Consider the following 26,439-nt stretch of genomic DNA (forward strand, 5'->3'; position numbering starts at 1 on the left):
AAATCGCTAACCGTATGAACAGAAATCCAACTACTGTTATGAGATGTTGTCAATCGTGGTTTGATAATGGCCAAAATCGAAGAAGAGTAGGCACCAGCTGTCGAAGTGGCACAAATGAAGTTCATGATCGACGTCTAAGACTTATGGCCATTAGAGACCGATTTGCGACAACTCGATCTTTGGCTGATGAGTAGTTAAGAGAACAAGGTCATCCTGTAACTCTCCGAACGGTTTACCGCCGGATAAGGTCTTTTGGACTGCAGCATTGTCGACCCCATTCTGTGTTACCTCTGACGGTTGAGCATCGCCGGCAACGATTACAGTGGTGCAGAGAACGTCAAGATTGGAATGTGGAATGGCATCAGGTCGTCTTTTCTGATGAATCTCGATTCTCCTTGGATGCACATGATGGCCGAAGAAGGGTTAGACGACGTCGGGGAGAAAGACGTGAACCTCAGTTTGATGTAGAGCGTCATGTACACAGGACAGTAGGCGTTATGGTATGGGGTGCTATTGCACATGCAAGTACGTCACCTTTAGTCTTCAATCGAGGTAACATGACAGCGCTGCGTTACCTTCAAGTAATACTGAAGCCATATGTTCTCCCTTACCTTAACCGGCTCGGGAATCCAATATTTCAGCAAGATAATGCCCGACCTCATGTTGCAAGAGTTAGTTTAAATTTTTTCGAAGCGACCCATGTGAATCTTTTGCCATGGCCGCCCAAATCTACCGATCTTTCGCTCATAGAGCATGTTTGGGACATCATGGGTAGAAGGCTTGGAAATTTACCCCAACCACCATGGACTCTTAGACATGAACTACAGGTAGCTTGGGATAGTATTCCTCAAGAAGAAATAGACCATCTTATTGCATTAATGTGTTGGGGAGTGTATAGATAATCGCGGTGGGCAAACACATCATTAACAAATTTATTGGAAAAAATTGTAACCCTTCGTTTTTTCTCCAAATTTCAATCATTTACTCCTTGCTGTACTATATATGTTTCACCAAAAAAATAAAATAAAATTCAAACTGCTCCTTCTGGATGTTGCAGTTTCTTTGTCCTTTAGTATATTTTGTTCGAGGAAACGAATATTCGTAAAAGTATTATTGTTAAACGTTAATTTATTTCACAAATACACAGAATACAAAAAAGAACGATTAAATTAAAATCAGAATTTTCATATTCAGGCTGAACAGGGTTTGACGATGGCTGCTTCGTAAAGGTCGCTGAAACTCTTTTTGGTTAAATCGTTCTTACAGTTCTTGTTGATCTGTTGGAGGATACAGGACTTTTGCTTGACAGCTTCCCTGTAATGAAAAAAGATTGTAAATTGATTGAATCGCAGAATTAAATCCTCAATTTGCTGCAGTAATTATGAAACATTTCAATAGTGAAGGGTCAACAGTGTTCGAATTAAAAGAATATTTCAAACTTTTCGCCAGGTACTTTGGAAGCTACTTCATTAGGTAATAAAAGAACTGAGAAGCTAGCTGAACTTCCTATCTGATAGATCCACATAACTAGTAGATCTACAGATCAATTGGTAGAAGTTAAAACTCATAGAATGGCTTTTAACCCAATTTTTGCACTCACCCACAAAGCTCAGTCTTCAAGTTGGTCACAGCATTGATATTCTTGATTTTGCTTTCAATACCACCGATGCAAGATTTCAGGTTTTCAGGTTCAACAGCAGCGCATGGGTTGCTGAGTTCTAAAATATAGAAAAGCGATTTAATAACATTCAAAATGTGAAATTTTTCACGAATACTCACCGACGATGTCTCTAACTTTGGAGTTGCAGAGATATTCGGTGGTTGATGTAACAGCATTGATGATGAGTTTTGGAATGTCGTGGAATTTGGCTTCCAAACACTCTTCGAAAACCTTTTCGATGGGCTCAATGCATTTTTTGAATTCGGCGCCAAGGCTGTCACAGATGACTCCTTCAGATTTGGATTCTTGAGCGCATTTGACGGATTTCAAAGCTGCTTCCTGAAAATAAAAAATCATTCATTAAAATTTATTGATTAGATCACAATTATGGAATCAAATTAGTCTGCACATTAGAATTTAGATACAACGAACGAAAAGTAAACATTTGTGCTCGATCCCGAATACAAGAGAGATGGAAATTTAGTGTCACCAATCACAATCGAGCTAGCCGATTGTGTCAGCGAGCCATAGACGTGGAGAATCCTGATTTGATTGTTGAATGCTTTATCAGGAATCTTTTTTCCATAACTTCACAATAGGTAAATCATTAAACTGAGAAAACATTGACCCTTTTGAAACACGAAAGAATTTTTATGAATAAATCACATTATAAATTATTTCTGAGCATGAATTGATAATTTCGAAATGAACCAAATTATAAATAAAATAAAACGAAGTAATTTCCACTATGTTATTTAATTGTTAGCAACAATTAAACACAATTAATTGTTGCTAACAATTAAATAACATAGTGGAAATTACTTCGTTTTATTTTATTTATAATGAATTTCCGCCAAGTAAGGACCGAATCCATTAAATATGAACCAAATTATGTTACGCTACTGCTATAGTGTCCCGTCAGACAAAGAGTGACGAATGTTGGCATCAAAACAAATGCATCAGTTATAAGGCGATTTCCTTTCCTCTTATTAATGTTCTAAGGTCTGCACCTTTGTTCATCTGATCATTGACATTTCTACAATGTTGCAGGAGGGTGTTCATGCAATTTTGTGGCCACCAAGGGTGCAATTGGCGTATGAATGATCACTCGATAGTCTGCTTGAATTTTCTATATGGGATTTATTGTCTTTTCAGGCCAACTTGCACCCAGAATTTAAATATTCTAACGTTCCAAATTTTAGAAAAAAACGCACATGAGATGATTCTATATTATGAGGTACTTACGTAGAGTTTTGTTGTATTGCGTTTGCAGACTGCTATTTCAATTTGGGAAGTTATTTCTTGTAGACCATCCTTAAGAAGATCTTGGAGTTGTTCTGGTGAAGAATCGGTGTTTTCGATCCTCTTGGAATAATCTTGAATTCTGTTTACGAGTGAATTCAACTCAATGCGCCTTGAGTAGGCAACTGAAAATAAGAAAAATAGGAAATTAAGAAATATATCGAAAAAAAAACAATATTTCAGTAACAACAGGTCCGACACTGTTGAAGTATTGCAATTATACAGGGTGCTTCAGGAATTTTATCGAGATCTGACAATTTTCAATATTTAATAACTGATAAAATCTATAGTGTTTTTTTTCATTTAGATGGAATTCTGCTATTTCTTTTTGTTTTGGTGGAAATTGATGAGTAATAATCACTGAGGAATAGGCGTTTTATGTTGTTAAGATGCAAAATAAAAATTCTTTGCAATTACTCACCTGCGAATACAGCAACGAGGACCAACAAGAATTTCATTTTGACCAGCAATGATCTGTTACTTATCAGAAAGCCAAGGTCCTAGCTTCTCTTCTGTTTATATATGAAACCCCTGCAATTGGTGTTTAATTAATGGAAAATAATGAGATAAATAATTGAAATCGTAAACAAAATTCTTCGATAACCCTATATCTTAGAAAAGTATCCTTGCAGAGGAGCACTGTCAAGAGTTCAGGAGTAATTAGATAAAATTATCTTTTTTTTTTCTTATATGTATATAAAATAATAAATTTACTTATATCAGATGTGGAGAGTTTTTGTATCGATGTAGTACACCCATTTTTAATGCATTGTAAGCATTTTGGAAATGGATGTGAATCTGCGTCTATAAAAATCTAAATCTTTTCTTGGAATTTTATAATCGGTTCATCAAGTTTCAATTATCTCCGATTGGTTTATTTGCAATCATTTATGTCTAGGAAAAATTTAACAATTTGTCTTTTCGTGAGGGTCCAAATATACGCCCAACAATTTTAGAAATACACGGTGATTCACCGAGATGGCCTATTAGACGTTTATGGAAAACTAATCATAATTTTGAGCTGAAAATTGGCATATTGAGGTTTGAGACAATGATCTTTTTCCATAAAATATTTTCAGATCTCTACAACTTCCGGTTATACCGGAAACAGACTACTACTTCCTTATTTCAAATGGCACACCCAGTATTATACTAGGTATATTCGCCCAACTATTGAAAAATTAAATAAAAGTTCGTTAGCACACGCAGTATATCATTGCATCATTAGATAGCTTTTTTGACGACAATTTCGGCAATATGCCATACTTTTGGTTAAAACTCAACGGTTCATGAGTTAATGGGGTTCTTAAAAAAAATGGTGGCGATGAGGATTCATTTTTTTTTCTTTTTCCATTCTGCAAATAAGTAGTAGGTATTATAAGACTGTTTGCGGTTTGGACCAAAAATGTACAGAGTGTTCATAAAAAAATCATGCACTTGGATAACTCAAATTCATCAAAACTCAAAAAAATTCAATTTTTTTCCTTATTGTAGAAACTATTATTGAGGAGAATATACCAAGAGGTCATTTATAATTTTTATAGTTAGTGAAATTCTCAATTTCCCTTACAAAAAATTGCGTTGAATAGATGAAAAATTTTGAGTACCTACCTTACTAAAATCAGACTTAAGCACGACTATGTGATATTCTATGATGTATAAGACTAAATAAATTTAAATTTTTAATTCGCCCACTGAGACGGAAGAAGCCATTTACATGGACCATTATCCAATGTAAAATCAAGAAGGGTTAATTTTGCTCGTTAGAAATTGAATTCGAAGGATCTAAGAGATTGCGAACTTTGAAAATGCATATATAGAATATTTCTCATTCATGAATAACAGCATGAACAATATGAATACATTATTTTTTGAAATGATTTTACACTTTTAAACTTCTTGATATACCTAACTCATTTTACTTATTCTATTCTCGAAATCCAAGTTGAAGAGTGGTTTTTACTGCTAATACTTAGAACTTTTTTCTTCGTGATCACGTGAAAGAAGGAGATAAAGACGCAAATGTTTGAATAATAATTTATTCAATAAATATGCATTGAATGGATGAAATATTCATGTTAAATATAGTTAGTAGGTACAACAAATACCTACATTTATTAAAAACAACAAGAAAATACATTAATTCAAACTTTTTTTTCGAACAACTCCACCTCAAAATTCTTCGTGAAAAGTAAAGTTCTTACTTTAGACCTTCTTACAAATCAAGTGAATGCTGTGAACAAGAAATCTGACACTAGAGCGCCCTGTTAATAAAAATTACAAGTACAATAAAAGAAACCGCATATTTTTAACTTAATGGAGCTGCCGTCCAAAAACTATTTTGACTAGCCGTCCAAAAACTATTTTGACTATTTTGTATCCAACGTTTTATGTTGCTATTACCACAAATACTACTTGATCCAGAAAGTGTTGCTTCCTGCGGAAATTCTTCTTCATACAATTTTTCGTGGCTCTTCATCAAATGTTCAATAAATGGAAAAGTTTTTGTATGCTATTTTATGGAAATCTTGTAATAAATTTTCTTCACATCTAAAATAATCACTCTGAATAAGGCGTTTTCAGGCGATAGAAGTAAGAAAAAATTCTTGGCGAGTTTTAAAAACGCATTGAAATGAAAGAAAATTCATACTTCTGTAGATTTCTGACGATGCCTTCGAATATGGACTTATGATTGCAGTAAATGAAGCCATTAGGGATTAATCATTTCTATCCATTTTTTTATTATTATCTTCAAACATTTCCATGTTTACATGCAAATACTGATTGAATACAAGTGGTGATTCAATTTATTATTCAAGTTGTATTAACTCATCTTGGATAAACTAGTTTGTTTTCAATTAATTTTCAGTATTTGTTTGTTTCAAATTTCAAAAAATCTCTATCAGAATTTGTATAAGAACAATTTGTATCTATAAAGAAAATTCTATCGTTCAATCCCTGAAGGATATAACGAATTAAAAAAAACTGCGTTTATAAGATCATCTCTTGTATACCATTTTTTTTTACTTTCATAACATTTGCTATTTTGTGCTCTTGAGCACTTTTTAAAAGCAGTGCTTAGTAAAAGAAGCACTTAAAAATTAAAGTGTTAAATGTTCAAAATCCATATTGAAAAAGGATTCAAAATTGTTCTTTTCCATCCTCGTTTTGTTGATTCATTGTTATTTCTCTTCAGATTGTCAACTTTGAAATATAATAACCAATTTTTATACACAGAATTTCACTATTTTTAATCAGTTTGCTTCAATAAAGTTCTGCTCTACTTCTTTCCTTACCCTTCAATAATCTTACATATATTGAAGAGATACAATATTTATTCCTATTAAAAAATAACACTTTCAACAGTTCCTAGTAAAGTGCTAAGTGCACGAAATATCGAATTACTTTCACAGGGTGCTTAGCATTTTCGAGTCTTTTTTGGAAATCGGTGCTTATTGCTCGAAGCACTATTATTTAGTGCTCTTCACAGCTCTGGTAAGTTTTTAAAATGACACACTGTATATGACGTTCGAAACTAAATCTATTTCTCTTTAAAATATAATTATTATCTCACACTTTACGATATTAAGTTATCTCATTTTAATTCACCCATTGTTTTTCTTACCGAAATCAAAGGTTGAGAGATAAATATATTTCGGGGATATTTCATTATGAGTAAGAATATATAAAGCATTATAATATTGAAGAAAATTATCATTTTGGATACAATCATTGGTAGCTGAATTGATGATTTATGTAGGTAATAATATTAAATTGATTGTATGCAATTCTCAACAGATCTTTAAATGAGTTCATAAAACTTTTTCAATATGATATTATAGAATGTAGGTAATTAGGTGAAATTCATTTGATATTGTAAGATTAAATACACAGAATTCTGATTCTCATTTTTCACTACCTAATTACATGTAAAAGATTGTTTTATGACGAAAGGAGTTATCGAAGTGCTGAAAGGTTAAGAAGATAAACTTACAAACATTTTAGAATTACTCACATTTATTTTATATATACTCGTCAATAGTTATTATAAACACCATGAAAATTTTGCTATTGATTTTCTTATTAGGTGAGTACATACCATTCAATTCCAGAAATGGTTCTTTCATTGTACACGAAATTTGTTATTGGTGATCAATTAATTTTAAAACGCGTGAATATTACTCAAAGCAAAGCACTATTAAAATATTAAGAGCTTTTTGTGGAATTTGTACCAGTATGCCAGTATTGAGCTGGAACTCCTGAAAATGCCTACCGTAGTGGTAGGAGAAACTTCAGATGAAAAACCGAGCAAAATGCCCAGAATTTTCTAACTCGGTTCATTTTTATGATCAAGGAAAAATTTTGTATCCAAATTAAAATATACGAAAATTTGGTAAGACAACATTTTCGAAATCTTTTTCTTTCTGCCTTCTATTGCTTTCTCAAAATTTATATCAGTTTTAGGTTCAATAATTCCGAACAATGCTCTCTCTGACTATGAAAAGCCAATCATGGAAAAAATTGGATTTTTGCAATTCTTCATCATTGAAAGTCTTATTCTTATGGGTGGAAATGACTGTTCACCCAAAATTAATCCAGTTGTGAGGGTAAGTTATTAACTATTACATACATATCAGAAACTTTTATCGAGAAAAAAATTGCAAAAAACCAAAGTTGTTGAATATAAAAAAATATTAGAGCTGCAACCATTAGGTAAGCTTACAAATTATTGCAAGAGCATTAAAAAGATTTTAGAGATTATCCTTCATCTGGAAAGTGATAAAAATACATGATTATTTTGTTTTTTAAGAGAAATTTAGTAGTTTTAGGGAAAACCTTCTTTAAAATAGAACACCTCACATACATTATATGATAATTCTAAATTTCACAAAGCTAAATTAGATCTCAAAACCATAGCAGGATCTAATTGTTTCTTTTTTGTTTGTTGATTTCTCTTTTTCATATTTTCCTTGTATCCTCAATTCACTTTTTCACTATTAAAACAGTTTTTCACTCATTTAGACCCATAGCATATTCAGAATTCGATAAGTATATATTTTTTCAGTCAGCTAAAACAGAAGCTATCGATTGCATAGGAAATTTGTCTATATCTGGATCTTTTTGTGATTCTTTAGCGAATGACTGGATGAAATGCTTGGATCCACTAGCAAAAAAGGTAGAGGAATGCAACCAAAATAAGGTATTGAAAGGAGCCATCGACATATCTTTAAAGACAACCCTGTCAGAAGCTGCATTCATATGCAAGTCTGATACAGCTGACCTTCTAGGTGAGAATAGCTATAATTCTAGTTCTAGAAAAGCACTGACTTAGTGTCAACATCTTTTGAGCATTCGTTGTTGAAGCGTGTATCTTTCCATTTTTAATAATTGCGTAGTTTTTACTTGTCAAATGTCAAAAGATGACAGCTCGACAGATAGAGAGCTGTTCAAAATTAAACCTAATATTGGAAAAACCTGTAGATATGAACTAGCAGAGATCTACTCCTTTCATATAATATGCAATCTACTTATTATTCCAGAATTGGCCAATCCATGTTTCCTGAAATCATTGGAATTAGAAGAGCCTTGTGTGAATAGATTCGTCATGGATGTTCAATCTGTATTCATAACTCAGGAAAAATTTAGTAATGTTTTTTGCAAGTGAGTATTATAATACTTCGAAAATTTATTCCTTTCCTTTATTTGAAAAATTGCGACGCCAGGTATATTAGGCCAATTCAAAAGTTCCCGGTCTGATGCACAGATGGCGGTGCTAGTATTAAATCCGTATGATTTTCAGTTAGTACCAACCTTCAAACGATACGTGTAAAAATTTGACAGCAGTCCTACCATTATTTTGTGAAATATTGCGTTGTGAGTGTAGCTACTTTTGTTATTTGAAAAAAGATGGAAAAAAGGAATTTCGTTTGCTGATAAAATATTGCTTTTTGAAGGGAACAAATACAGCTGAAGCAAAATCTTGGCTTGATGAAGAGTTTTCGGGGTCTGCACCAGGAAAATCAACCATCATTGATTGGTATGCTAAGTTTATACGTGGTGAAGTGAGCACCTAAGACGGCGAACGCAGTGGACGCCCAAAAGAGGCTGCCACCGACGAAAAAATCAAAAAGTTCACAAAATAATTTTGAATGAAGGTAAAGTGAAATTGATTGAGATAGCAGACATTGTGAAGATATCATCTGAACGTGTACATCGTATCATTCACGAATATTTGTACATGAGAAAGCTGTGTGCAAAATAGGTGCCGCGCGAGCTCACAATCGATGAAAAGCAACGGGTTAATGATTCTGAACAGTGTTTGAAGCTGTTCAAGTGCAATAAACCTGAATTTTTGCGTCGATAGTGACAATGGATGAAACATGGCACCATCATTTCATTCCGTAGTCCAATCGACAGTCAGCTGAGTGGACTGCATACGATGAATCGAATCCAAAGCGAGGAAAAACACAACAGTCAGCTGGCAAGGTTATGGCATCAGTGTTCTGGGATGCGCAAGGGACTTTTCAATTGGCCTGTTATTCAACAGAACTGTTATTTATTTATAACATTCTATGTTCCAATCCGAATACACTTTTCAAATTCCATCAAAATTGGACTTTTAGAACAAGAAACATTTTGCGCATCATGAGCAAATCAGCTGGAAATATCTACGCTGGAAACTGTATAATCATACCAATTTCTATCGAGATTCTTTAGTTGGGGACACACAGACCGACAGACAGTGAAAATACACAGAAATGCATTCTGCAAGCAAAAATTTCAGATTCGCAGCCAAATTTTCATATCCCGAATGCTTCTTGGAAGACTTGGAAAACTTATAAAACTTCTCTAAAAGCACATTCTAAATGTTTTCAGATCCTCGGCCGAGCTAGAGAAATGCCTAACAAGTACAATTGAAGGTATGTGCCCAAGGAATGTTACCGTTAATACCATAAGAGGATTGTACGAATCTTTAGTAAAGCCTTGCAATTTTAAGAAAAACACTGTGTAATTATATTTCAAACATAAACATACTGTAAATACTTCGTTGTTAAATTAATAATCTTAAATGATATTATGTCATTTTATTTGATTAATTGTTTTTTAGAGTTATAAAAATATAAAGCTGTAAGTAATTATCGTAGCACATGTTTGATAGTTAAGGATTTCATTTTGATATAAAAAACAAATATACAGGGTGATTCACCGCGATGGCCAGTTAGAAGTCTATGGAAAACTAATCATAATTTTATGCTGTAAATATGCATGCTGGGGTTTGAGGAAATGATCTTTCTTCCTAAAATATTTTCAGATATCTGCAACTTCCGCTTATTTGAAATTGGAAAAAAACCTCAAAATTGAATCTCTACAATAATCGTTATATCTTCTAAAATATTGGTCACAGCCCCATCAAACAAAGACGTATTTCATAGATCGAGTTGTGATCTAAAACATATTGAGGTTTCAAGACCGTATCTAGCCTTAAGGAGAATTGGCAGCCTCGAGAATACTATCAAAATGTTTTTGAAAATTTCCGTTTACACCCTATTATTTCTGAAATAATGGACCAATCAGTGAACTACCAGCAGAGGAAGTATTTCAAAATCATTTAATTTATTGTAATGGCCTATATAGAGTCTTAATAATTGTGTTCGATAGATGGCATCAGATGTTACATAATAAACAGAGCCCCCTATTATTATACTAAAAGGGTTTTTTATTTCGAGGTATATAACTTTAAGTTGGCATTACTTTTCAAGATGTCGACCGATTTAACAGCTGTCAAGTGATTCATTCTCAGTTTGGTTTGGCAATTCATCATGATTAAACTCACGCCTGAACAACGCTTGCAAATAGTGCAATTTCATTTCGAAAATAATGGTTCTGTGCGGAATACGTATTGCGCACTACGTCCATTTTATTTTGTTTAGCGAAGAAGCGCACTTCTGGTTGAATGACTACGTCAACAAACAAAACTGCCGCATTTGGAGTGAAGCTTATCCTCAAGTGTATGTCGAAACACCGTTACATCCAGAAAAACTAACTGTTTGGTGCGCTTTATGGGCTGGTGGAATCATTGGTCCGTACTTCTTCAAAAACGATGATGGCCAGAACGTTACAGTCAATGGTGATCGGTATAGAGCCATGATTACTAACTTTTTCATTCCTGAATTGAACAACCATGATGTCCAGGAGCTGTGGTTCCAACAAGACGGCGCAACATGTCACACAGCTCGTGCCACAATGGATTTATTGAAAGACAAGTTTGGTGACCTCCTAATTTCACGTTTTGGACCTGTGAATTGGCCTCCAAGATCTTGTGATTCAACACCGCTAGACTACTTTCTGTGGGGCTATGTAAAGTCATTGGTCTATGCGGATAAGCCACAAACCCTTGACCATTTGGAAGACAACATTCACCGTGTTATTGCCGATATACGGCCACAAATGTTGGAAAAAGTCTCTAAAAAAAACACCCTATACTACTACGTCTAACTTTGTAAGGCATAACTATAATCCCTGTTTTAGGTAGGAATTTTTAACATGAAAACACAGTTGAAATTTAATTCTTTCTGGATATTGTTCGAGATGGATGAAAAACATAATTTTTTTATGTATAATAATAATAAAAATATCCAATTCAGCGTGAATATGCAATCATTTGACAATATTCCAATTCCAATTCATCAAATATGTTTGCATGGTTTTGATATGATGGCATCGTAAACTCCTATCACGGATTGCAAAGTTATATCATTATGGCAGACTTTCTTGAAATCTTTCAGTAGACAAGCCTTCGTGGTCTCCAATGATCTGGAAAATTAAGAATTAGTCGAGAGAAACATTAACAGTTAAAACTCAAATGTTTCAAAAATTATTGAGGTACATTTGAATTGCAGTTAATAGATTAATTTTCGAATCTAATTTTTATTAAGAAACACTTTTGAACGTTGGAATTGTTTTCGAGGATCTTAATAAGTATGCAAATTAATATACTCGTATCTACATTTCTTTTTCACAGTATAGGTATTTCATTTGGTTTTTTTCGTATCTCTGATTATTTATCGATTATAATTTATAAATTAACAAAACTAAACAAATATTAGACTCTTAGAAATGATTTAGTGTTTACAGTTTGAGTTACCCAAAAGTTTACAAAGTTCGCATGTTTTCTTTACGATATTGTATGGCTAGAAATGTGAATGTCTTGAAAATTTTCCATAATTAAAGAAATTGAATGATATTTATTCAAAATATATTTATTAATTTTTAACATTTACTTCATTAGAATTTGTTTATTACTAATAAGGAAATTTTTAACAGTATCTTTTTTTTCTGCTAGATCAAGTGGAATTCACGTATTATTATTTATATTATTTCTCTTTGATGATAACCTCTAAAATAAATAGGGTACAAGTTCGTTGGTCAAAAGGTGGAATATTACATAACTAAGGGACCACAACCAATCGATATCTCAAAACGAAAATTTTTATCAATAATATTTCATTCAATGAGAAATAATTCGTGTTAGCTTCTTATGAATTGCCAAGGAGATCATCTCCTCCAAGATTCCTTCGTAAATATGAAGATGGTTTTCAAAGAGTTAAGACAGTAGTATCTGGTAATGTTAAAAACATTCAATGAGACTATTAAACTCCCATAAAGTTAAAGTTGTAATGGGATGCTCTTTTTCTTTTCCAATGTTAATTTAAGGATTACATCATTCTATAATAGAATGACAGTCCTTTCCTCTTTTTAATTCTATAAATTTCAATCGTTTACATTTTGAATAACTGTCATAAAAATGTAAATTCTGAAGAAGCAAATGTGCAATTTATAGCAATAAGAAGTGAAAATGGAATAATTGATAACGAAATTAAGTTCGAAATTCCTTTTTATATCTATTTCCAAATTTCAAATGTTGTGACGAAAATATTGGGTATTTTTCTTCGAATATTAAAAAAAAAATTGCTATGGTTCTGATGGTGTGATCGTGCTATTTCAATCTGAAAATACTCACTTGCAAATATCTGTTTTAACATTTAAGATATTCTCGTCCTTTTCGATGTTCTCGATTTTCTGTTTGAATGATTTTAAGCATACATTACTCTTTTCAATGCTAAGGCGAGTTACACAAGGATGAAGAAGCTCTGAAAAACGAAATTGGAAAAATAAATATTTAAAATCTATGTATGGCTCATGATATGAATAGGTAAGGCAACAACATATCTGCATTGGGCTTTTTAGATTTCTCAAAAAGGAAAATTAATAATCATAGATTTCTTTTACTATTATTATAAGAGGTTTTCCAATAAGATACTTCATTTTGATATAAAAAACGATTATAACCAAACAGTCAATTTTTCTGGATGTAACAGTGTTTCGACATACACTTGAGGATTAGCTTCACTCCGAATGCGGCAGTTTTGTTTGTAGACGTAGGTATTCAACCAGAAGTGCGCTTCATAGCTAAACAAAATAAAATGGTCGTAGTGCGCGACACGTATTCCGCACAGAACCATTATTTTCGAAATCAAATTGCACTATTTGCAAGCGTTGTTCAGGCGTGAGTCTATTCATGATGAATTGCCAAACCAAACTGAGAATAAATCACCTGACAGTTGTTAAATCGGTCTCCATCTTGAACAGTAATGCCAACTTAAAGTTATATACCTCGAAAAAAACACCCTATATTTCAAGAGGAATCAATGAATGTTTATTTCATTGTGAAGAGAAAGGTATGCCAAAAACGATGGTAAACAATATCAGCCAAATGATCGCCACGGCTACGCACCATATCCTTTCCATGACCTCATCCTTCACAAAACCCCAAAGAAAAAGTCTAAAGGTGTTAAATCACAAGATCTCGGCGGCCGATTGTGATTACCAGGAAACATCTTGCAAAATTACGATTTATTCATTGCTTATGTGGCGCTTAGTGCCGCCTTGTTGAATATAAACGTCGTCCACCTCAATGTCTTACAATTATGGTCATAACAAATTATCATAGCTCGGTAACGCAATCCATTCACCGTAAGCCTCATTTTGGAATAAGGGCTACAGCAGCAATATTCTCAGCTATTCTTAAGTGACGTAAACGGTTTCGATTCTTCACATCACTAACTTGTCCCAGTAGCTCAAAATTTTCTACCAGTTTCGCTATTGCTGGCCGAGAAGGTGATTCACGACGAGCCAAAAGTGCTTTAGTATTGTGAACTGTCACCGCCAAATTTTCGCTATTTTTGTAGTGAATTTTAGCTATTCAAATGCATTGTTGTCTATTCTTTTCAAATGCAAAAAAGATGCAAAAGTGACAGCTGCCTAAATAGCGGGCTATTCAAAATGAAACCTCTTATTGGAAGAACCTATATCAGGATAATAGATCAATTCAAATTATGTTATCGAAATTATTTTTATTATTAAATCAACAATTATGTTGTCAATATCGAATTGTGAAAATTTAAATGAGGAATGTTGTTCAATCAAAAACTTATTTATCTTAAAAACTAAAAATCATGAAAACTGTCTGATATTATATTTTCTTACCTATAAGTTTTTCTCCTTTCGATTTACATACGTATTCTGATGCAGATTTGGCAACTTCCACTATGAATTTGGGTATGTCACGGAATTTATCTTCAACACAACTCTCGAACGCTGTCACAAGAGGTTGAGTGCAGTTTTCCAAACTAATTTTCACAGTACCACAAACTGTTTCTTTTCCTTTAAAATCCATATAACATTTGACCAAATCCTGACCTTTTTTCTAAAACAGAAATTGAATTTGACTAGGTAAGAAATAAAATGACTGTACCAGGTTTTTCACCATAATTTGACCCTACCTTTAACTTTGTTACTAAAAGAGGAACAAAAAAATGTTTTCTATAAAAGTTTCACGAAATCGACTAGTGTTTTTGAAAATGATTTCTCAAAACGAAAAATATAGGTACAGAGTGGGCAACATATTGATTGCAACTTCATTTTTTCAAATGGAACACCCTGTATATTTTACTATATTTGACCATAGTATAAGGATATATACTATGATTTGACTAGCTCTTTTTCCCCTGATTTCGAATATATAGCATATGTTTGGTCTATCTCTCTTATTCTGAGTACCACAGAGTTTCAAACTTTAAGAACCACCTGGCATGCTCAGTAATCAGTTTTCAAGTGGTAGGCTGCTATAACTCAAAATGGCCTTTTTTGAGTTATCTCGTTGTCAACGATATGACATACGTTTTTCAGTATAAATTGGAATTGGATGATTTGGATGCAACTCCATATATTCTCTCCTTGTAGCTTTCTTATTTTTATTGTTCTTCACATAAAGTGAAAATATTTCAAATTTTTCCGCTTCTGTGTAGTGCATATTCGATGAATAGTTTCATTCAATGACAAACGTATGTCATATATCGTTGCCAACGAGATAACTCAAAAAAGGGCATTTTGAATTATCGCAGCCTTCCACTTGAAAACTGATTACTTAGCTTGCCAGGTGGTTCTTAAAATTTGAAACTCTGTGGTACTCAGAATAAGAGAGATAGGCCAAACATATGTTATATATTCGAAATCAAGAGAAAAAGAGCTAGTCAAATATAGAAAAATATACAGGGTGTTCCATTTGAAAAAATGAAGTTGCAATCAATATGTTGCCCACTCTGTATATATTTAATTTTGTGAAATCATTTTGAAAAGAAAAAGTCGATTTCGTGAAACTATCTAGAACACATTTTTTTGTACCTCTTTCAGTAAAAAAGTTAAAGGGGGAGTCAAATTATGGTGAAAAACCCGGTACATATATGTCACATTGAAGAAAAAAAGAGATTGTTTTGGGTAGGAAAATATTCGAATATCCTTTATAATTAAAAAGTTTAACATCAAGGATATAAAGGATGTTGAGGTCATTTTTCTCAACCCTGTAGGCTGTAGTTTAGATAAATGAAAAACTAGCACCTATACAGTTTTTGTTCTTAAATGTCAATCTATTTGTGTTATTACCTATAAATTCTAGGACTTACCTGGAAATCATCTTTGTTCTTGCAGCTTTTCCCAATTTTATTCGAAATAACGGATATTACAGGAATTTCATTCACTCTTTCTAAAATATCAGTTGGCGAGTATTGCGATGAAGCTTCATGGTAAACTGAAAATCATCAATTCAATAAAAATATTCGATATATTGATATTACACATACCTCCTAAAAGAAGTACGGAAAATATTAAAAACTTCATTTTGGCACTATGAAATTGTTGTTGATTACTTTCTCAAGCTAATGGCGATTCTGTAAAAGCGAAATAAATCCTGGCTCATAGCATATTGTTTATTAGTTACGATGAAAAGGTCACTCGATATCAAATTGTTTGGTCTTATCACAATGATATTCGAAAATTCGAAGAAAATCCTATCTTTTTATTCTTGTTTGGAAGATTTTGTGTTCATGTTTAAGATGATTGGATATTCATGACAAGATGCAGAGGTTTTTCAACATTCATTCTTGGAATTACCAAGAAATGCGAAAATACTACGTATTTTCAAAATCGAAAATGATAAAGGTTTTTTCGAAGAAAAATTTTCTGCAGAAATATTCGAGGGAGTCATCACCATTTTTTCATAAGAATCCTATTGACCCATGAACCGTTGGATTTTTACCCAAGGTATGGCATATAGCTGAAATTGTCATCAAAATAGCTATCTAATGATGCAATAATATACTGGGTGTGCTATTTGAAATGAGGTAGTAACGGGTGTTATTTTTCGAGGTATATAACTTTAAGTTGGCATTACTGTTCAAGATGGCGACCGATTTAACAGCTGTCAAGTGATTTATTTTCAGTTTGGTTTGGCAATTCATCATGAATAGACTTAAGCCTGAACAACGCTTGCAAATAGTGCAATTTCATTTCGAAAATAATGGTTCTCTGCGGAAGACGTATCGCACAATACGTCCATTTTATTTTGTTTAGCTATGAAGCGCACTTCTGGTTGAATGGCTACGTCAACAAACAAAACTGCCGCATTTGGAGTGAAGCTAATCCTCAAGTCTATGTCGAAATACCGTTACATCCAGAAAAACTGACTGTTTGGTGCGCTTTATGAGCTGGTGGAATCATTGGTCCGTACTTCTTCAAAAACGATGATGATCAGAACGTTACAGTCAATGGTGATCGGTATAGAGCCATGATTACTAACTTTTTCATTCTTGAATTGAACAACCATGATGTCCAGGAGCTGTGGTTCCAACAAGACGGCACAACATGTCACACAGCTCGTGCCACAATCGATTTATTGTAAGACACGTTTGGTGACAGCCTAATTTCACGTTTTGGACCTGTGAATTGGCCTCCAAGATCTTGTGATTTAACACCGCTAGACTACTTTCTGTGGGGTTATGTGAAGTCATTGGTCTATGCGGATAAGCCACAAACCCTTGACCATTTGAAAGACAACATTCGCCGTGTTATTGCCTATATACGGCCACAAATGTTGGAAAAAGTCATCGAAAATTGGACGTCCAGATTGGACTACATCCGAGCCAGCCGTGGCGGTCATATGCCAGAAATCATATTTAAAATGTAATGCCACAAGATTGTCTTGCGGATAAATAAAATTCATGTCAATCGAATAATCCATCGTTGTTTTATTGCAATTTAAAGTTTTATAGCTCTAAAAAAAACACCCTTTAGTAGTCTGTTTCCGGTATAACCGAAAGTTGTATAGATCTGAAAATATTTTAGGGAGAAAGATCATTGTCTCAAACCCTAGCATGCAAATTTACAATACAAGATTGTGATCAGTTTGCTATAAACTCCTAATATGCCATCGCGGTGAATCTCCCTATATACAAAGAATATCGGACAAAATATTCCCAATATTTCAGTGATAGCAAATCAGAGTTATTTGATAGTAGATGAAACATAATTGTTTCAAGCTTGAAGTTCGTTTTGTCACTATAATCATGGCACATCGACAAAAATTCTCAATTTTTCCTCAACAATAGATCTAACTAGGTTGTAATCAGTTTGTCTAGATTATATAATGTTTATGCGAAATTTCAAGGAAATATAATTATCTAAAAATAAATAAACTAATTGACAGCAATGATGTAATAAATCACATCTCATATAAACAACATTTTTGGCTCTAACATAAATGAAGAAGAGTTCTTGAATATTAATTTTTCCCTTTTTTTTTATTTGAAAATATAACCTATCGTTTTCATAAAAGTTTTCATTTCAAGAACCAGATTGGAATTGACGCTGATTAAATGCCAAATCGAATTTGCGTGGACACTTCAAATTAAAATTTAATGGACCAATCAATTTTGATTCGTTTCTCAATAAAATTCTCTAATCATCGATCAATTGATTTTCATATTTCACGAAATTTAGTATTTCCGTTATTTGCCATTATGAACACGATGTGCCTTTTTGTCGGATTTTTATTGTTAAGTGGGTATATTTATTTAAAAAAATATAATCCAGCAAAGTTTTCATTGTGGAATACATAATTAATAATTCTCTGCAACTTTTTTCTGATGAATTTAATTTTTCAGCTTTAGACATGATTGTTCCAAGTGTTTCACAAATACCCCATGTAAATAATAACTTGTACGAAGTTGCATTGGAGAGAGCCGCAGAAGTTATTATGAATGAATATGACCATATCGGAGAAAGTCTTACAGTGAGCAAAACAAATGATTTTTTGAGCACCAGCTATTTCATTTTTTTCAGAAATTGAGTATTAGTAGTTTTACCTGGAAAGTTTTGAAAATTATACGATTTTTATTTTCATTATGATGTAATCTTTCCGTATTTCAACTTTGCCAACTCGTATCTTTGCCATCTTGGAAAAATGGCGCCCAAAATCAGTTTCACATTTATTACACATTTTTGTTTGTTTCTGCTCCATCCTCATTGCTCTTCATTTTGACCATGTTGCTGCTTCATCTATCGGTGGTAGCGATGATATTGAACGTTTTTTTAGATGCTATAATTTTTTTAAGTACCTACGCATATGTGATGGGAGTGAGTCAAAAATGTGTACCGAGCTTTCTGGGGATGATAGTACATTGAAAAATATGTATAGTATGATGAATAAATTTATGGCCCAAAATGCACATTAAGGGAGATGATATCCTTCCAAAGTTGATAAAATTTAAAGAATTCACCGCATAACTTCAAAACGGTGAATACCATCAGATTGAAAATCCGTGCATAAATGTATGTTGCTAAAATATATTTTTTATTACACTTCTACTTATTTTTCAATGTACTATCACTATCAATGTACCAGAAAGTTCGGTACACATTTTTGACTCACCCTGTATATTCGTTTGAAGACATAACTTTCTTACTTCTCTCCTCACTGTTACCGTATAGCATAGAGTAAGTATATACATACATACTTGTTCTATGCCGTATAGTTCAAGAAGAAAGCATTCTTCAGTTTTAGCACAGAATAGAGAGGTATAATACCTCTCTATTCTGTGGTTTTAGCATAGATATCTAGATCAGCGTTTGGATCTTTAAATGCTCGAATAACCTTGTATAAATTTGGTATTTTCGAAGTACTTTTATAAATCTTTTTTTGATTGAAAAGTGCACATGTTGTATCACAGCCACTGAAGACCTGCAAGAATAAAATATGGTATGCTGGTGTTTCATTTGATATTCATTAGAATACTTCGAAAAAAATCCAAATTTTCACGAGCATTCAATATTCAAGCATTTGAAAATCCAGAAGCTGATCCATAGATCATTTCACACAAATTATTTGATTCTGTTCATTAATTTTGAACACATTTTCTTCCCATTGGCGGCACGTAAGCTGTTTGAGAGGCAGTGCTGCCTAGTATCGTCATTAACCTACTTACTTAAAAAAAGAGGGCCCTAAATACGAAATTAATAATGAAGGGTGTTTTTTTAGAGCTATGGCACTTTAAATTGCAATAAAACAACGATGGATTATTCGATTGATATGAATTTTATTTATCCGCAAGATAATCTTGTGGCATTACATTTTGAATATAATTTCTGGCATATGACCGCCACGGCTGGCTCGGATGTAGTCCAATTTTCGATGACTTTTTCCAACATTTGTGGCCGTATATCGGCAATAACACGGCGAATGTTGTCTTCCAAATGGTCAGGGGTTTGTGGCTTATCCGCATAGACCAATGACTTCACATAGCCCCATAAAAAGTAGTCTAGCGGTGTTAAATCACAAGATCTTGGAGGCCAATTCACAGGTCCAAAACGTGAAATTAGGCGGTCACCAAACGTGTCTTTCAATAAATCGATTGTGGCACGAGCTGTGTGACATGTTGCGCCGTCTTGTTGGAACCACAGCTCTTGGACATCATGGTTGTTCAATTCAGGAATGAAAAATTTAGTAATCATGGCTCTATACCGATCACCTTTGACTGTAACGTTCTGGCCATCATCGTTTTTGAAGAAGTACGGACCAATGATTCCACCAGCCCATAAAGCGCACCAAACAGTCAGTTTTTCTGGATGTAACGGTGTTTCGACATACACTTGAGGATTAGCTTCACTCCAAATGCGGCAGTTTTGTTTGTTGACGTAGCCATTCAACCAGAAGTGCGCTTCATCGCTAAACAAAATAAAATGGACGTAGTGCGCGATACGTATTCCGCACAGAACCATTATTTTCGAAATAAAATTGCACTATTTGCAAGCGTTGTTCATGCGTGAGTCTATTCATGATGAATTGCCAAACCAAACTGAGAATAAATCACTTGACAGCTGTTAAATCGGTCGCCATATTGAACAGTCATGTCAACTTAAAGTTATATACCTCGAAAAAACACCCTATATTTTCAACTTTGATCAGACTTTTGACATTTTGTAAAATTTTTTCAGAAAATAATCGTTAGTGCATACAAATGCATAGCAAAACCGAAACAATTAATCTGTCATGAAAAGCACATAGAATTATATCAGTGTATGCGTCCAGTACAAAAAATATTCGATAAAGCGCTTGGGACGAAATATGAGGCAGTTGCAAGATTGATGATAAACTCACTTATTTCTGCTAAAAATTACATATGTAACGCTAAGCTCAAGGAGATTCTTGGTAAGTATTTCATTGCATTATATTCTATTTTCACGATTAAGGGCTCCTACGCACTCTTTTTTCAACGCTCGTTCCCCGAACAGAGTACTATACAGGGTGTTTCTAAATTGGAGGTACCTACAAAGGAAAATGAGGGATTCCTTTGATTATTTTAAGAAAAAATGCACATACTATGAAAATCGGCCAGCAAACGCTTTTTTTAGAGATAAGTACATGGTGTTTCTTGTAGTCCTACTTTTTTGTAATGAATATACCAGTTTATTGAATCTTTATTAATTTTCGCTACAGATTTGGTGAATAAGTACCAGAACTAATAATTAATTTATTCATCACAGCTTGCTAATAGGATCTCTATAATAATTTCGATTTTAATTCCTTAGATTACTAGAGAATTGTTTGAAATTTTTTCTCGAAATCTATAGCAGATACGACAAAAAAAACAAGAAAACCAAAAGTGTATTATCTACTAAACCAATGTTTTTTTCAGATTTTTCTTCCAGTGGCTCACCAAAAAAAGTTTTGGAGGAAAGAAGCGGGCGCTATTCCATAAAAAATATCACCCTGTAGATTTGTATTCAAAATTAACACATCGCATGCTGAGAACTTCAAATTCGAATATCTATGCCAAATTTGCCTTGAATATCTTGTGAAGGGAAGGAGTTTTAAGAAAAAAAATCAAATAAAAATTAACCTTCCAACACCCTGTATCTCGAAAACAAAACGTTGTTCCCCGAATCAAGTGCTCTATTATTTATTCACGATGTCTGTTTATTTCATATTTTAATCCGGAAATGGTCTCAAACGATATGGTCCGACTCACTGATGAGGAATTCATGGTTGAAATTTAGTTTCAAGATGTAAATAAGTCGAATGTTTACGTCTAAATCCGGAAAGAACCCGTCATCTAGATCAACTAACCGACAACAATGACATCATAATACACACCAAATAATAATGTCACAGGATCATTGTCACTCTTAATAGATACTACTGCTTTTTGTGTTTAGACTAGTCACAATTATCTTATTTTCCATGATATCAACAACATCTGTAGACATTTTGACCAATTTATCAGTTATACAAGCTCTTACAAGTTCGATTAATTAAGTAACTTTCATCAACAAAAATTACTCGTCTTAGGCTGTACAAATAATGAATTGATTGACTTCTTCAATCGTGAAAATTTCTTTTTTTTTAGCTCTGTATCCAACATTTTTCTTCTTGATAAACATTATCAACTTACCATATTTGTCAATTTTCTTTCTTTCTTTCAAGTGTAAACAAGCTCGTAACATTCAATATTTTGTTCATAAAGATGAAGGTTCATATTCCTTTGCGATTTTAGCAAAATATGCCTGTAAAATAGCTTCTTCTGCACATTGAACATGTTCCCCCATTTTTCAAATCGCAATTACTACAGTGAATATTCTTCCTTGTATGAAATCTTGGACTTTTCAGGAAGCAAATCAAAACGTACACTATTTGCTGCCTCTAAATTATCAGTGGGAATACTGAAATCTACCATGTTCTTGAAGAACTCGCAAACAACGTATTTCTATGTTAGGTTTACATTTTTTTGACAGTTGAGAATGGTTGATTTGTTTTAAGATGCCTAGAAAATTCTATGCATCTTAATTTGTTTTCTATGATTCTATGTATTCTATGATTCTATGATATTTGATTCTATGCATCTTATTTTTTTTCACCATCGATATCCTTGATGATTCGATAAAGCTGAAAATTCAACTCGAAAAAAATGTGATTTAAAATGCTCAAACGTTGACAGGTGGACACGACCCCGTATATATAAAAGGTAAATGGCATAAAATTCTCATTATATTAAAGAGCTATTGTAATTTTATACGAGTTTCCAGATGCATAGGAGCCCTAATACTTTATTTTATGATTTATATCTTTTTTGACACTGAATTTTCTCGGAAGTTGATGTATTTCTTTCAATTGCAGAAATAGTAAACCCTTGTATCAATCTGAATTCGGAGGCAATCATGAAATGTTGGGAGAAAACGATAGGAAAATATGTAAAACCTGAGGAAATTGTCGATATAAAAGATGAGTATTGCAAGTAAATGTCGAAATTTTTTCTACCATATCGATTCCTCAATCATTTGAATTCGGCATACAATTTAAAATTTTATTGTTATGAATTTTTGGCTTGAGACCTTTTTTACTGATGAACTGATTTACTTGACAGGATTGAAGGAATATTGTTATATTCAAACGGTCAAGTGAGTTGGGTATATTGAAAATAATCAACCAAAATTACATTGCCTACCAAGAAAGCTATATGAAATATTTGTGAGGATTATATGTTTCATATCAAAATTTAAAATTGTGGGTGTAGCCTGAAAGATTGTCTGATGGTTGATATTTCTTCATAAATTGAAAATCAATTTTTGAACAGGGTGTTCCTAAATTGCAGGAACGAACGAAAATGAGGAATTCCTCGGATAATTTAAAGCAAAAAGTCCTATAAACACGCAAACGCGTTATTCTAAAGATACAGGGTGTTTTTTTTTGTGATGATATGACGAGTTTATCGAATCTTCATTAATCTGCACTACAAATTCTGGAAATAAGCACCAAAACTAATAATTAATTTATTCATCACAACTTAATAACTGGATTTTCATGATAATTTGGTTCGAGATGAATGTTTCAAATTTTTTTCTCGAAATGGGGATCAGATACGCAAAAACTAAAAGAGACTATAAAGTTTAGTACTAGATCAAAATTTCTTTGAATTTCCAATGGTCCAACAAAAAAAAAATTCTGGAAGAAAAAACGTGCACTGATCCAGAAAAAATATCACCCTGTAGATTTGCATTCAAAATCAGCATATCACATAATGAAAACTTTAAATTGGAATATCTATGCCAAACTTCAATTATATATCTTGAGAAGTGCAAATAATGCTATGAGAAAAATCTTGAAAAAAAAACTTCAACACCCTGTACCTATCTCGGAAACAATGCGTTTGCAAACCTATGTTTATAGGACTTTTTTCCTTAAAATTATGTGGGGAATCTTTCATTTTCGTTTTTACCTCCAATTTACGAACACCCTGTATAACAAAAGTTCTAGATACATACTCGTTTGTTACCTTAGGAAATAAAACAATGAAATTTCTTGCATATTGTAGGATTGTACGTTTAATTAGGTTTCGTTCATTTCAGGGACTTTCAAGAGACAGAAGATTGTACTATAGAAGTTATGACCAAGAACTGTGAAAATTTTTCAACTCGAGAATCTTTATCTAATTTTTACAAAACCTTGTTCATATATCCATGTAGCATCTATTGACCACTGTATTGATATATACAATATATTTAATTTGATGCAAGATATGAATGAATAAACATTCATCAAAAATTATTGTCAACTACATTTTTCCAGTTGATTCCAAACTAGATGATTCTCTTTTCTTTCAGAGTGAACTCATTTTATATTTGATAAATTGCATAATTCTGTAGAATGAGAGTATAAAATAAGATGAATTTATGTGCACTAATACAATAAAGAATCAGTTTATTCACTGAATATAAATCAATAGTTTGTTTTTACGCTATACCTACCTAAGTAAATACAGATTGGCGAATGCTCTGCTATCTGCTTCAGGTGTAACATGTGTGAATTTTGTTAGGTATAAATATGTGTCATTTTGTTTATAAAAAAAAATCAGTTGAATTAAAGTGACTCGTCTTTTATTAATAAAAAAATTAAAGCAACATAGAAAAATAGTTTGTTTCAGTAATATAAAATACTCATTACAAATTCTATATATTATTCAATGTTAAACATAAGGCACAAGTGTCATATATGTGAAAACTTTTGTACATAAGCAGCAAATATATAAAATATTAAAATTTATAACAATGATAGTTTAAAATTATTTAAATAAAGTATAATATTCAATTTCAATCAACAATCCAAAAAATTGTTAGAAAAATAATAATACAATTGGTCATAATTTTAGAGTTAGCTTGATTTTTAAGTTTTTTTAGATATTAATTAATATTTTAAAACAGAAATATTAAAAGATTTCAAGCAACAATCATAAATATATCAAGCAAAAAAGGCAGTGGCACAAGTTATCATTCAATTGAATTTACCATTTATATTTAGCTGTATAATAACTGATATACATCATTCCCAATTCATTTGAAAAAATACTCCTATTTAGAAGAATTCTAAAAATTAAATAAAGTTGAAATAATTGAGATGAAACTTTGAACTGATAAAATAAATTATAATATAGGACTTACTATCTGATTTCAATCTATGAAGTAAATGTTAAAATATATATTTATGAATCTTCAACGAATTCTAGAAACTTTTTTTGCTTTATCAACACATGGAGGAGGAATTGGAGGCTTGTTAGTTGAGTATCTGTTGAACAATATCCTGTACTGCTCACTTTTTAAAAATTCAGCAAGATGACTTAAACCCAGTTCCAACTGCTTTTTTATAGGATTGACCCATTCGTTTCCTTCAAACTTGAAGACCGACTTATTAGAAGTCATATCCAAATTTCCAACTTCTGGAGGCAGTATTGTTAAACGGTTCCCTTGAATATGGAGTTCCCTCAAACGTGTTAATTCACCAATTTCTCTTGGAAGTTCAATCAAATCATTTTCCCGTAATACTAGTATTTGAAGTTGTTTCAAATTTTTCAGATCACTTGATAGATATTCAAAATCATTATCTGCTAAATATAGTGCACGAAGAGTGGCCATCATAAAAAAGTTTCCAGGCAGTGTTTTTTCATTCAAGTTATTATATGATAAGTCCAGAACTTCAAGAACTGGAAAGGCACCAAATCCTCTAGGTAAGTTATACAATCGATTCATAGAGAGATTCAATATTCTCAATTTTGGCATTGACGACAATGATAATGGTAGCTCTTCAATCAAATTGTTTGATAGTGTCAAGATTTCCAAATTCGTGAGATTGGCAAGACCAGGAGGTACAGTAACTATTTTATTATGACTTAAAGTCAAACGTGTGATATGATTCATTTCTAATATACCAGGTAATTCTTCAAATAAACTTATGTTCTTATCAACCAGATCTATTTCCAGAATATTAGATTCCACAGCTTCTTCCAAAACTTTTTTTGCTTTCGCCATTTCTTTTAAAGAGTGTTAAACCAAACTAAGAAAGGAGCTTTATAAGTTTATACACCAATTACTAATTATAACATTTCCAAATATGGTAATATTGGTTTTCCCAAGATTGTTTAAGACCATTGATCATAGAAAAATCAATCAATCTAAGAAAAAAGAATTAAGTGCACATACGAGATTTCATTATTCAAATATTCCATTATTTTATTCATTAAATTTTTGCCTTTATCAAT

The 26,439-nt window shown here is 32.6% G+C and overlaps 5 protein-coding genes across 9 annotated transcripts; 2 read left to right on the top strand and 3 right to left on the bottom strand.

Moving 5' to 3' along the window:
• Positions 1 to 1,102: 1,102 nt before the first annotated feature.
• Positions 1,103 to 4,623, bottom strand: LOC123679621. The gene is made up of 6 exons (XM_045616998.1): positions 4,574 to 4,623; positions 3,384 to 3,493; positions 2,906 to 3,087; positions 1,780 to 1,999; positions 1,601 to 1,718; positions 1,103 to 1,314 (listed from the first exon to the last, which is right to left on the bottom strand). The coding sequence occupies exons 2-6, from the start codon at positions 3,418 to 3,420 to the stop codon at positions 1,191 to 1,193; spliced, it is 681 nt and encodes a 226-aa protein (XP_045472954.1). The 5' UTR covers positions 3,421 to 3,493; positions 4,574 to 4,623; the 3' UTR covers positions 1,103 to 1,190.
• Positions 4,624 to 6,287: 1,664 nt separating this feature from the next.
• LOC123679622 lies at positions 6,288 to 10,120 on the top strand. 3 transcript variants are annotated; one of them, XM_045617002.1, is made up of 5 exons: positions 6,288 to 6,457; positions 7,421 to 7,569; positions 8,028 to 8,250; positions 8,503 to 8,623; positions 9,839 to 10,120. In XM_045617002.1, exons 2-5 carry the CDS (start codon positions 7,474 to 7,476, stop codon positions 9,972 to 9,974), a joined length of 576 nt encoding a protein of 191 aa, XP_045472958.1. In that variant the 5' UTR covers positions 6,288 to 6,457; positions 7,421 to 7,473; the 3' UTR covers positions 9,975 to 10,120. The 3 variants fall into 3 exon arrangements, with proteins under 3 accessions (XP_045472958.1, XP_045472957.1, XP_045472955.1); XM_045617001.1 differs by lacking the exon at positions 6,288 to 6,457 and adding an exon at positions 6,625 to 6,718; XM_045616999.1 differs by lacking the exon at positions 6,288 to 6,457 and adding an exon at positions 6,890 to 7,049.
• A 1,398-nt stretch (positions 10,121 to 11,518) lies between these two features.
• On the bottom strand, positions 11,519 to 16,325 carry LOC123679626. The gene is made up of 5 exons (XM_045617008.1): positions 16,162 to 16,325; positions 15,985 to 16,109; positions 14,510 to 14,729; positions 12,984 to 13,113; positions 11,519 to 11,776 (listed from the first exon to the last, which is right to left on the bottom strand). Exons 1-5 carry the CDS (start codon positions 16,196 to 16,198, stop codon positions 11,650 to 11,652), a joined length of 639 nt encoding a protein of 212 aa, XP_045472964.1. The 5' UTR covers positions 16,199 to 16,325; the 3' UTR covers positions 11,519 to 11,649.
• Positions 16,326 to 16,581: 256 nt separating this feature from the next.
• On the top strand, positions 16,582 to 24,423 carry LOC123679625. 3 transcript variants are annotated; one of them, XM_045617006.1, is made up of 5 exons: positions 16,582 to 16,621; positions 18,520 to 18,647; positions 20,849 to 21,062; positions 23,028 to 23,145; positions 24,257 to 24,423. In XM_045617006.1, the coding sequence occupies exons 1-5, from the start codon at positions 16,597 to 16,599 to the stop codon at positions 24,381 to 24,383; spliced, it is 612 nt and encodes a 203-aa protein (XP_045472962.1). In that variant the 5' UTR covers positions 16,582 to 16,596; the 3' UTR covers positions 24,384 to 24,423. The 3 variants fall into 3 exon arrangements, with proteins under 3 accessions (XP_045472962.1, XP_045472961.1, XP_045472963.1); XM_045617005.1 differs by lacking the exon at positions 16,582 to 16,621 and adding an exon at positions 18,268 to 18,415; XM_045617007.1 differs by lacking the exons at positions 16,582 to 16,621; positions 23,028 to 23,145 and adding an exon at positions 18,268 to 18,415.
• A 344-nt stretch (positions 24,424 to 24,767) lies between these two features.
• LOC123679624 (ras suppressor protein 1) lies at positions 24,768 to 26,402 on the bottom strand. The gene has a single exon (XM_045617004.1). The coding sequence runs from the start codon at positions 26,207 to 26,209 to the stop codon at positions 25,397 to 25,399; it is 813 nt and encodes a 270-aa protein (XP_045472960.1). The 5' UTR covers positions 26,210 to 26,402; the 3' UTR covers positions 24,768 to 25,396.
• Positions 26,403 to 26,439: the final 37 nt, after the last annotated feature.

The sequence above is a fragment of the Harmonia axyridis genome, chromosome 5, assembly GCF_914767665.1.
Source record: "Harmonia axyridis chromosome 5, icHarAxyr1.1, whole genome shotgun sequence".
In the NCBI taxonomy this organism is placed as follows: Eukaryota; Metazoa; Arthropoda; class Insecta; order Coleoptera; family Coccinellidae; genus Harmonia; species Harmonia axyridis.

What these genes read in the sequence shown, in the direction of transcription:
- LOC123679621 (XM_045616998.1), bottom strand. Translation starts at nt 3,420, where the DNA reads ATGAAATTCTTGTTGGTCCTCGTTGCTGTATTCGCAG. An exon ending in CAAAGTTAGAGACATCGTCG is followed by an intron (nt 1,719 to 1,779) that starts GTGAGTATTCGT and finishes TCTATATTTTAG; the next exon opens with AACTCAGCAACCCATGCGCT. An exon ending in TTGAAGACTGAGCTTTGTGG is followed by an intron (nt 1,315 to 1,600) that starts GTGAGTGCAAAA and finishes TTTTCATTACAG; the next exon opens with GGAAGCTGTCAAGCAAAAGT.
- LOC123679622 (XM_045616999.1), top strand. Translation starts at nt 7,019, where the DNA reads ATGAAAATTTTGCTATTGATTTTCTTATTAG. An exon ending in GCTATTGATTTTCTTATTAG is followed by an intron (nt 7,050 to 7,420) that starts GTGAGTACATAC and finishes AATTTATATCAG; the next exon opens with TTTTAGGTTCAATAATTCCG. An exon ending in TGATACAGCTGACCTTCTAG is followed by an intron (nt 8,251 to 8,502) that starts GTGAGAATAGCT and finishes TTATTATTCCAG; the next exon opens with AATTGGCCAATCCATGTTTC.
- LOC123679626 (XM_045617008.1), bottom strand. Translation starts at nt 16,198, where the DNA reads ATGAAGTTTTTAATATTTTCCGTACTTCTTTTAGGAG. An exon ending in TTCCGTACTTCTTTTAGGAG is followed by an intron (nt 16,110 to 16,161) that starts GTATGTGTAATA and finishes GATGATTTTCAG; the next exon opens with TTTACCATGAAGCTTCATCG. An exon ending in AGAACAAAGATGATTTCCAG is followed by an intron (nt 14,730 to 15,984) that starts GTAAGTCCTAGA and finishes TTTCTGTTTTAG; the next exon opens with AAAAAAGGTCAGGATTTGGT.
- LOC123679625 (XM_045617005.1), top strand. Translation starts at nt 18,274, where the DNA reads ATGGACCAATCAATTTTGATTCGTTTCTCAATAAAATTCTCTAATCAT. An exon ending in TGTCGGATTTTTATTGTTAA is followed by an intron (nt 18,416 to 18,519) that starts GTGGGTATATTT and finishes TTAATTTTTCAG; the next exon opens with CTTTAGACATGATTGTTCCA. An exon ending in TAAGCTCAAGGAGATTCTTG is followed by an intron (nt 21,063 to 23,027) that starts GTAAGTATTTCA and finishes TTTCAATTGCAG; the next exon opens with AAATAGTAAACCCTTGTATC.
- LOC123679624 (XM_045617004.1), bottom strand. Translation starts at nt 26,209, where the DNA reads ATGGCGAAAGCAAAAAAAGTTTTGGAAGAAGCTGTGGAATCTAATATT.